The 10,400-nt window shown below is 61.9% G+C and overlaps 1 protein-coding gene across 1 annotated transcript in view; it reads left to right on the top strand.

Moving 5' to 3' along the window:
• Positions 1 to 10,400, top strand: part of LOC122562930 — a 17,274-nt gene that overhangs the window by 3,598 nt on the left and 3,276 nt on the right. The window contains exons 2-12 of the mRNA XM_043716230.1: positions 718 to 1,110; positions 1,356 to 1,864; positions 1,948 to 2,413; positions 2,456 to 3,429; positions 3,492 to 3,907; positions 4,225 to 4,308; positions 4,540 to 4,849; positions 4,999 to 5,166; positions 7,205 to 7,372; positions 8,082 to 8,626; positions 9,149 to 9,968. Coding sequence (XP_043572165.1) covers positions 718 to 1,110; positions 1,356 to 1,864; positions 1,948 to 2,413; positions 2,456 to 3,429; positions 3,492 to 3,907; positions 4,225 to 4,308; positions 4,540 to 4,849; positions 4,999 to 5,166; positions 7,205 to 7,372; positions 8,082 to 8,626; positions 9,149 to 9,968 — 4,853 coding nt within the window. The remainder of the gene's footprint in view (positions 1 to 717; positions 1,111 to 1,355; positions 1,865 to 1,947; positions 2,414 to 2,455; positions 3,430 to 3,491; positions 3,908 to 4,224; positions 4,309 to 4,539; positions 4,850 to 4,998; positions 5,167 to 7,204; positions 7,373 to 8,081; positions 8,627 to 9,148; positions 9,969 to 10,400) is intronic.

Genomic DNA, 10,400 nt, shown 5'->3' with positions numbered 1-10,400 from the left:
GGCCCAGAGGTGCTCTCTGAATTGCTCCGCAAGTAGGCGGCCTGTCTCCCCAATATAGAGGAGGCCACATCGGCTGCAGCGGATGCAGTAGATGATGTGGGTGGAGGTGCAGGTGAATCTGTGGCGGATATGGAAGTTTCCTTTGGGGTCTTGGAGAGAAGTGAGGGGGGAGGTGTGGGCGCAAGTGTTGACGTACCAACCCAACCACCCTGTAGCACAGCATTTCCACTCCCCCTCCCACTCCACCGAGGATATGCAGGTCATTGGACTCATCCACCGCCAAACCACAACAACCCGCCGGTCGGAGGGGGAGCGTCTTATCTTCCGACTGGGAGCCCTCCAACCACAGGGGATGAACTTGGACTTCACCAGTTTCTCCCTCCCCCCACCTTGTCTCAGCCGAGTCCCTCCCGCCCGGCACCGCCTTCCTGGCCTGCAGTCTTCTTCTTGACCTCTCTGCCTCCATCCTACTCCGACCTATCACCCTCACCTTGACCTCTTTCCACCTATCACATTTCCAACGCCCCTCCTCCAAGTCCCTCCTCCCTACCTTTTATCTTCTCCTGCTGAACACTCTCTGCTCATTCCTGAAGAAGGGCCTGTGCCCGAAACGTCGAATCTCCTGTTCCCTGGATGCTGCCTGACCTGCTGTGCTGTTCCAGCAATAAAGTTTCAACTTTGATCTCCAGCATCTGCAGACCTCACTTTCTCCAGGAGGTTGTTGTGCCAGGCCGGGAGTTTGCTGTGCCAGGCCGGGAGGTTGTTATATTCGGCCGGGAGGTTGTTATATTCGGCCAGGGGGTTGTTGTGCCTGGCCGGGAGGTTGTTATATTCGGCCAGGAGGTTGTTATGCCAGGCCGGGAGGTTGTTGTGCCAGACGGGAGGTTGTTGTGCCAGACCGGGAGATTGTTGTGCCAGGCCGGGAGGTTGTCACACCAGGCCGGGAGGTTGTTATATTCGGCCAGGAGGTTGTTGTGCTAGGACGGGTGTTTGCTGTGCCAGGCTCCGAGGTTGTTGTGCCAGGCCGGGGGGTTGTTATATTCGGCCAGGAGGTTGTCACAACAGTCCGGCAGGTTATTGTGCCAGGCCCGGAGTTTGCTGTGCCAGGCCGAAGATTGTCACACCAGGCCGGGAGGTTGTTATTTTTGGCCGGGAGGTTGTTGTCCCAGGCCGGGAGCTTGCTGTGCCAGGCCGGGAGGTTGTCACACCAGTCCGGCAGGTTGTTCTACCAGGCTGGGAGGTTGCTGTTCGAGGCCGGGAAATTGTGCCAGGCCGGGAGGTTTTTGTGCCTGGCCGGGAGATTGTTATATTCGGCCGTGAGGTTGCTGTGCCAGGCTGGGAGGTTGTGCCTGGCTGGGAGGTTGCTGTGCCAGGCCGGGAGGTTGTCACACCAGGCCGGGAGGTTGCTGTGCCAGGCTGGGAGGTTGTTATATTCAGCCGGGAGGTTGTTGTGCCTGGCCAGGAGGTTGTCACACCCGGCTGGGAAGTTGTTGTGCCAGGCCGAGAGGTTGTTGTGCCAGGCCGGCAGGTTGTTATATTCGGCCGGGAGGTTGTTATATTCGGCCAGGAGTTTGTTGTGCCTGGCCGGGAGGTTGTTGTGCCAGGCCGGGAGGTTGTTGTGCCAGGCCGGGAGGTTGTCGCACCAGGCCGGGAGGTTGTCACACCAGGCCGGGAGGTTGTTACATTCGGCCAGGAGGTTGTTGTGCCAGGCCGGGAGTTTGCTGTGCCAGGCCCCGAGGTTGTTGTGCCAGGCTGGGAGGTTGTTGTGCCAGGATGGGTGTTTGCTGTGCCAGGCTCCGAGGTTGTTGTGCCAGGCCGGGGGGTTGTTATATTCGGCCGGGAGGTTGTCACACCAGTCCGGCAGGTTGTTGTGCCAGGCCAGGAGTTTGCTGGGCCAGGCCCGAGATTGTCACACCAGGGCAGGAGGTTGTTATTTTTGGCCGGGAGGTTGTTGTCCCATGCCGGGAGCTTGCTGTGCCAGGCCGGGAGGTTGTCACACCAGTCCGACAGGTTGTTCTACCAGGCCAGGAAATTGTGCCAGGCCGGGAGGTTTTTGTGCCTGGCCGGGAGATTGTTATATTCGGCCGTGAGGTTGCTGTGCCAGGCCGGGAGGTTGTGCCTGGCTGGGAGGTTGCTGTGCCAGCCTGGGAGGTTGTTATATTCAGCCAGGAGGTTGTTGTGCCAGGCCAGGAGGTTGTCCCACCCGGCTGGGAAGTTGTTGTGCCAGGCCGAGAGGTTGTTGTGTCAGGCCGGCAGGTTGTTATATTCGGCCGGGAGGTTGTCACACCAGTCCGGCAGGTTGTTGTGCTAGGCTGGGAGGGTGCTGTTCCAGGCCGGGAATTTGTTATATTTGTCCGGGATTTTGCTGTGCCAGGCCGGGAGGTTGTGCCTGGCTGGGAGGTTGCTGTGCCAGGCCGGGAGGTTGTCACACCAGGCCGGGAGGTTGCTGTGCCAGGCTGGGAGGTTGTTATATTTAGCCGGGAGGTTGTTGTGCCAGGCCGGGAGGTTGTCACACCAGGCCGGGAAGTTGTTGTGCCAGGCCGGGAGGTTGTTGTGCCAGGCCGGCAGGTTGTTATATTCGGCCGGGAGGTTGTCACACCAGTCCGGCAGGTTGTTGTGCCAGGCTGGGAGGTTGCTGTTCCAGGCCGGGAGTTTATTATATTTGGCCGGGATTTTGCTGTGCCAGGCCGGGAGGTTGTTGTGCCAGGCCGGGAGGTTGTCACACCAGGCCAGGAGTTGCTGTGCCTGGCCAGGAGATTATCACACCAGGCCGAGGAGGTTGCTGTGCCAGGCCGGGAGGTTGTTGTGCCAGGCCTGGAGGTTGTCACACCAGGCCGGGAGATTGTTGTGCCTGGCCGGGAGGTTGTCACACCAGGCCAGGAGTTGCTGTGCCTGGCCAGGAGATTATCACACCAGGCCAAGGAGGTTGCTGTGCCAGGCCGGGAGGTTGTTGTGCCAGGCCGGGAAGTTGTGGTGCCTGGCTGGGAGATTGTTGTGCCTAGCTGGGAGGTTGTTGTGCCTGGCCGGGAGATTGTTGTGCCTGGCTGGGCGGTTGCTGTGCCAGGCCAGGAGATTGTCACACCAGGCCAGGAGATTGTTGTGCCAGGCCGGGGGTTTGCTGTGCCAGGCCGGGAGGTTGTTATATTCGGCCGGGAGGTTGTCGCACCAGGCCGGGAGGTTGTCACACCAGGCCGGGAGGTTGTTGTCCCAGGCCGGGAGCTTGCTGTGCCAGGCCGGGAGATTGTCACACCAGGCTGGGAAGTTGTTGTGCCAGGCCGGGAGGTTGTTGTGCCAGGCCGGCAGGTTGTTAAATTCGGCAGGGCGGTTGTCACACCAGTCCGGCAGGTTGTTGTGCCAGGCTGGGAGGTTGCTGTTCCAGGCCGGGAGTTTGTTATATTTGGCCGGGAGTTTGCTGTGCCAGGCCGGGAGGTTGTTGTTCCAGGCCGGGAGGTTGTCACACCAGGCCAGGAGTTGCTGTGCCAGGCCGGGAGGTTGTTGTGCCAGGCCGGGAGGTGGTCACACCAGGCCAGGAGTTGCTGTGCCTGGCCAGGAGGTTGCTGTGCCAGGCCAGGAGATTGTCACACCAGGCCGAGGAGGTTGCTGTGCCAGGCCGGGAGGTGGTCACACCAGGCCAGGAGTTGCTGTGCCTGGCCAGGAGGTTGCTGTGCCAGGCCAGGAGATTGTCACACCAGGCCGAGGAGGTTGCTGTGCCAGGCCGGGAGGTTTTGTGCCAGGCCGGGAGGTTGTCACACCAGGCCGGGAGATTGGTGTGCCTGGCCGGGAGGTTGTTGTGCCAGGCCAGGAGGTTGTTGTGCCTGGCTGGGAGATTGTTGTGCCTGGCTGGGAGGTTGTGCCAGGCCAGGAGATTGTCACACCAGTCCGGCAGGTTGTTGTGCCAGGCCGGGAGGTTGTTGTGCCAGGCCAGGAGGTTGCTGTGCCAGGCCAGGAGATTGTCACACCAGGCCGAGGAGGTTGCTGTGCCAGGCCGGGAGGTTGTTGTGCCTGGCCAGGAGGTTGTCACACCAGGCCGGGAGGTTGTCACACCAGGCCGAGGAGGTTGCTGTGCCAGGCCGGGAGGTTGTTGTGCCAGGCCGGGAGGTTGTGGTGCCTGGCCGGGAGATTGTTGTGCCTGGCTGGGAGGTTGCTGTGCCAGGCCAGGAGATTGTCACACCAGGCCAGGAGGTTGTTGTGCCAGGCCAGGAGATTGTCACACCAGGTCAGGAGGTTGTTGTGCCAGGCCGGGAGTTTGCTGTGCCAGGCTGGGAGGTTGTTATATTCGGCCGGGAGGTTGTCGCACCAGGCCGGGAGGTTGTTATATTCGGCCAGGAGGTTTTTGTGCCAGGCCCCGAGGTTGTTGTGCCAGGCCGGGGGGTTGTTATATTCGGCCGGGAGGTTGTCACACCAGTCCGGCAGGTTGTTGTGCCAGGCCCGAAGTTTGCTGTGCCAGGCCGGGAGGTTGCTGTGCCAGGCCGGGAGGTTGTCACACCAGGCCGGGAGGTTGTCACACCAGGCCGGGAGATTGTTATTTTTGGCCAGGAGGTTGTTGTCCCAGGCCGGGAGCTTGCTGTGCCAGGCGGGAGGTTGTCACACCAGTCTGGCAGGTTGCTATTCCAGGCCGGGAGTTTGTTATATTTGGCCGGGATTTTGCTGTGCCAGGCCGGGAGGTTGTTTGCCTGGCCGGGAGGTTGTCACACCAGGCCGGGAGATTGTTGTGCCTGGCCGGGAGGTTGTTGTGCCGGGCCAGGTGATTGTTGTGCCTGGCTGGGAGGCTGTGCCAGGCCAGAAGATTGTCACACCAATCCGGCAGGTTGTTGTGCCAGGCTGGGAGGCTGTCACACCAGGCCGGGAGGTTGCTGTGCCAGGCCAGGAGATTGTCACACCAGGCCGACGAGGTTGCTGTGCCAGGCCGGGAGGTTGTAGTGCCAGGCCAGGAGATTGTCACACCAGGCCAGGAGATTGTCACACCAGGCCGAGGAGGTTGCTGTGCCAGGCCGGGAGGTTGCTGTGCCAGGCCGGGAGGTTGTCACACCAGGCCGGGAGGTTGTTATATTCGGCCAGGAGGTTGTTATGCCTGGCCGGGAGGTTGTTGTGCCAGGCCGGGAGGTTGTTGTGCCAGGCCGGCAGGTTGTTGTGCCAGGCCGGGAGGTTGTTATATTCGGCCAGGAGGTTGTTGTGCCTGGCCTGGAGGTTTCTGTGCCAGGCCGGGAGGTTTTGCGCCAGGGCGGGAGGTTGTCACACCAGGCCAGGAGGTTCATGTTGCTGGCTGGGAGGTTGTTGTGTCAGGCCGGGAGATTGTTGTGCCAGGCTGGGAGGTTGTCACACCAGGCCGGGAGGTTGCTGTGCCAGGCCAGGTGATTGCTGTGCCAGGCCGGGAGGTTGCTGTGCCAGGCCGGGAGGTTGTCTACCAGGCCAGGAGGTTGTCACACCAGGCCGGGAGGTTGCTGTGCCAGGCCAGGTGATTGCTGTGCCAGGCCGGGAGGTTGTCACACCAGGTCGGGAGGTTGTCACACCAGGCCGGGAGGTTGTTGTGCCAGGCCGGGAGGTTGTTATATTCGGCCAGGAGGTTGTTGTGCCTGGCCTGGAGGTTTCTCTGCCAGGCCGGGAGGTTTTGCGTCAGGGCGGGAGGTTGTCACACCAGGCCAGGAGGTTCCTGTGCCAGGCCGGGAGGTTGTTGTGTCAGGCCGGGAGATTGTTGTGCCAGGCCGGGAGGTTGTCACACCAGGCCGGGAGGTTGCTGTGCCAGGCCAGGTGATTGCTGTGACAGGCCGGTAGGTTGCTGTGCCAGGCCGGGAGGTTGTCACACCAGGCCGGGAGATTGTTATATTCGCCCAGGAGGTTGTTGTGCCAGGCCAGGAGATTGTTGTGCCAGGCCCGGGGGTTGTCACACCAGGCCAGGAGTTGTTGTGCCTGGCAAGGAGGTTGTAGTGCCAGGCCAGGAGATTGTCACACCAGGCCAGGTGATTGCTGTGCCAGGCCGGGAGGTTGCTGTGCCAGGCCGGGAGGTTGTCACACCAGGCCGGGAGATTGTTATATTCGCCCAGGAGGTTGTTGTGCCAGGCCAGGAGATTGTTGTGCCAGGCCGGGAGGTTGTCACACCAGTCCGGCAGGTTGTTGTACCAGGCTGGGAGGTTGCTGTTCTAGGCCGGGAAATTGTGCCAGGCCGGGAGGTTTTTGTGCCTGGCCGGGAGATTGTTATATTCTGCCGTGAGGTTGCTGTGCCAGGCCGGGAGGTTGTGCCTGGCTGGGAGGTTGCTGTGCCAGGCCGGGAGGTTGTCACACCAGGCCGGGAGGTTGTTGTGCCAGGCTGGGAGGCTGTTATATTCAGCCGGGAGGTTGTTGTGCCAGGCCGGGAGGTTGTTGTGCCAGGCCAGGAGGTTGTTATATTCAGGCCTGGTTTTGCGCCAGGGCGGGAGGTTGTCACACCAGGCCAGGAGGTTGTTGTGTCAGGCCGGGAGGTTGTTGTGTCAGGCAGGGAGATTGTTGTGCCAGGCCGGGAGGTTGTCACACCAGGCTGGGAGGTTGCTGTGCCAGGCCAGGTGATTGCTGTGCCAGGCCGGGAGGTTGCTGTGCCAGGCTGGGAGGTTGTCACACCAGGCCGGGAGGTTGTCACACCAGGCCGGGAGGTTGTCACACCAGGCCGGGAGGTTGTTGTGCCAGGCCGGGAGGTTGTTATATTTGGCCAGGAGGTTGTTGTGCCTGGCCTGGAGGTTTCTCTGCCAGGCCGGGAGTTTGTCACACCAGGCCGGGACGTTGTCACACCAGGCCAGGAGGTTCCTGTGCCAGGCCGGGAGGTTGTTGTGTCAGGCCGGGAGATTGTTGTGCCAGGCCGGGAGGTTGTCACACCAGGCCGGGAGGTTGCTGTGCCAGGCCAGGTGATTGCTGTGCCAGGCCGGGAGGTTGTCACACCAGTCCGGCAGGTTGTTTTACCAGGCTGGGAGGTTGCTGTTCTAGGCCGGGAAATTGTGCCAGGCCGGGAGGTTTTTGTGCCTGGCCGGGAGATTGTTATATTCTGCCGTGAGGTTGCTGTGCCTAGCCGGGAGGTTGTGCCTGGCTGGGAAGTTGCTGTGCCAGGCCGGGAGGTTGCTGTGCCAGGCTGGGAGGTTGTTGTGCCAGGCCAGGAGTTGTTGTGCCTGGCAAGGAGGTTGTAGTGCCAGGTCAGGAGATTGTCACACCAGGCCAGGAGGTTGCTGTGCCAGGCCGGGAGGTTGTCACACCAGGCCGGGAGGTTGTTATATTCGGCCAGGAGGTTGTTATGCCTGGCCGGGAGGTTGTTGTGCCAGGCCGGGAGGTTGTTGTGCCAGGCCGGGAGGTTGTTATATTCGGACAGGAGGTTGTTGTGCCAGGCCGGGAGGTTGTTATATTCGGCCAGGAGGTTGTTGTGCCTGGTCTGGAGGTTTCTGTGCCAGGCCAGGAGGTTTTGCGCCAGGCCGGGAGGTTGTCACACCAGGCCAGGAGGTTCCTGTGCCAGGCCAGGAGGTTGTTGTGCCAGGCCGGGAGGTTGTTATATTCGACCGGGAGGTTGCTGTGCCTGGCCGGGAGGTTGTTATATTCGGCCGTGAGGTTGCTGTGCCTAGCCGGGAGGTTGTGCCTGGCTGGGAAGTTGCTGTGCCAGGCCGGGAGGTTGTCACACCAGGCCGGGAGGTTGCTGTGCCAGGCTGGGAGGTTGTTATATTCAGCCGGGAGGTTGTTGTGCCAGGCCAGGAGGTTGTCACACCCGGCCGGGAAGTTGTTGTGCCAGGCCGAGAGGTTGTTGTGCCAGGCCGGCAGGTTGTTATATTCGGCCGGGAGGTTGTCACACCAGTCCGGCAGGTTTTTGTGCTAGGCTGAGAGGGTGCTGTTCCAGGCCGGGAATTTGTTATATTTGGCCGGGATTTTGCTGTGCCAGGCCGGGAGGTTGTTGTGCCAGGCCGGGAGGTTGTTGTGCCAGGCCAGGAGGTTGTTGTGCCAGGCCAGGAGTTGTTGTGCCTGGCAAGGAGGTTGTAGTGCCAGGCCAGGAGATTGTCACACCAGGCCAGGAGGTTGCTGTGCCAGGCCGGGAGGTTGTCACACCAGGCCGGGAGGTTGTTATATTTGGCCAGGAGGTTGTTATGCCTGGCCGGGAGGTTGTTGTGCCAGGCCGGGAGGTTGTTGTGCCAGGCCGGGAGGTTGTTATATTCAGCCAGGAGGTTGTCACACCACGCCGGGAGGTTGTTATATTCGTCCAGGAGGTTGCTGTGCCAGGCCGGGAGGTTTTGCGCCAGGGCGGGAGGTTGTCACACCAGGCCAGGAGATTCCTGTGCCAGGCCAGGAGGTTGTTGTGCCAGGCCGGGAGGTTGTTATATTCGACCGGGAGGTTGCTGTGCCAGGCCGGGAGCTTGCTGTGCCAGGTCGGGAGGTTGTTGTGCCTGGCCGGTGGGTTGTCACCCCAGGCCGGGAGGTTGTTGTGCCAGGCCGGGAGGTTGCTGTGCCAGGCCAGGAGGTTGCTGTGCCAGGCCGGGAGGTTGCTGTGCCAGGCCAGGAGGTTGTTGTTCCTGGCCGGGCAGTTGCTGTGCAGGGCCGGGAGGTTGTTGTGCCAGGCCGGTGGGTTGTCACCCCAGGCCGGGGGGTTGTTGTGCCTGACCAGGAGGTTGTTGTGCCAGGCCGGGAGGTTGTTGTGCCAGGCCGTGAGGTTGTTGTGCCTGGCCAGGAGGTTGCTGTGCCAGGCCGGGAGGTTGCTGTGCCAGGCCGGGAGGTTGTTGTTCCTGGCCGGGCGGTTGCTGTGCCTGGCCGGGAGGTTGCTGTGCCAGGCCGGTAGGTTGCTGTGCCAGGCCGGGAGGTTGTTCTGCCAGGCCGGGAGGTCGCTGTGCCAGGCCGGGAGATTGCTGTGCCAGGCCGGGAGGTTATATTCGGCCGGGAGGTTGCTGTGCAAGGCCGGGAGGTTGTCACACCAGGGCGAGAGGTTGCTGTGCCAGGCCGGGAGGTTGTCACACCAGGCCGGGAGGTTGCTGTGCCAGGCCGGGAGGTTGTCACACCAGGCCGGGAGGTTGTTATATTCGGCTGGGAGGTTGTAGTGCCCAGCTGGGAGGTTGTTGTGCCAGGCCGGGAGGTTGATATATTCGGCCGGGAGGTTGTCACACCAGTCCGGCAGGTTGTTGTGCCAGGGTGGAAGGTTGCTGTTCCAGGCTGGGAGGTTGTTGTGCCAGGCCGGGAGTTTGCTGTGCCAGACCGGAGCTCATCACGCCAGGCTTGGAGGTTGTTATTTTCAGCCGGGAGGTTGCTGTGCCAGGCCGGGAGATTGTCACACTAGGCCGGGAGGTTGTTGTGCCGGCCCAGGAGGTTGCTGTGCCAGGCCGGGAGGTTGTTGTGCCAGGCCTGGAGTTGTTGTGCCTGGCCGTGGAGTTTGTTATATTCGGCCGGGAGGTTGCTGTGCCAGGCCGGGAGGTTGTTGTGCCAGCCCAGGAGGTTGCTGTGCCAGGCCGGGAGGTTGTTGTGCCTGGCCTGGAGTTGTTGTGCCTGGCCGTGGAGTTTGTTATATTCGGCCGGGAGGTTGCTGTGCCAGGCCGGGAGGTTGTAGTGCCAGGCCGGGAGGTTGTTGTTCCTGGCCGGGAGGTTATCACACCAGGTCGGGACGTTGTTGTACCCGGCCGGGAGGTTGTCACACCAGGCCGGGAGGTTGCTGTGCCAGGCTGGGAGGTTGTCACACCAGGCCAGGAGGTTGTTTTACCAGGCTGTGCCAGGTCGGGAGGTTGTTTCGCCAGGCCGGGAGGTTGTTGTGCCAGGCCGGGAGGTTGTTGTGCCAGACCGAGAGGTTGTTTCGCCAGGCCGGGAGGTTGCTGTGCCAGGCCGGGAGGTTATTATATTCGGCTGGGAGGTTGCTGTGCCAGGCCAGGAAGTTGTCACACCAGGTTGGGAGGTTGCTGTGCCGGGCCGGGAGGTTGCTGTGCCAGGCCGGGAGGTTGTCACACCAGGCCAGGAGGTTGTTGTGCCAGACCAGGAGATTGTCACACCAGGCCGGGAGGTTGTTGTGCCAGGCCGGAAGGTTGCTGTGCCAGGCCGGGAGGTAGTTGTGCCAGGCCAGGAGATTGTCACACCAGGCCGGGAGGTTGTCAAACCAGGGTGGGTGGTTGCTGTGCCAGGCCGGGAGGTTTCTGTGCCAGGCTGGGAGGTTGTCACACCAGGCCAGGAGGTTGTCAAACCAGGGTGGGTGTTGCTGTGCCAGGCCGGGAGGTTTCTGTGCCAGGCTAGGAGGTTGTCACACCAGGCCAGGAGGTTGTTTTACCAGGCTGGGAGGTTGCTGTGCCAGGCCGAAAGGTTGTTGTGCCAGGCCGGGAGGTTGTTGTGCCAGACCGGGAGGTTGTTTCGCCAGGCCGGGAGGTTGCTGTGCCAGGCCGGGAGGTTATTATATTCAGCCGGGAGGTTGCTGTGCCAGGCCGGGAGGTTGT

The sequence above is a fragment of the Chiloscyllium plagiosum genome, chromosome 26 (genome assembly GCF_004010195.1).
Source record: "Chiloscyllium plagiosum isolate BGI_BamShark_2017 chromosome 26, ASM401019v2, whole genome shotgun sequence".
Lineage (NCBI taxonomy): Eukaryota > Metazoa > Chordata > Chondrichthyes > Orectolobiformes > Hemiscylliidae > Chiloscyllium > Chiloscyllium plagiosum.
The sequence above is the reverse complement of the archived record's forward strand: the minus strand, read 5'-3'. Positions and strand labels throughout refer to the sequence as shown.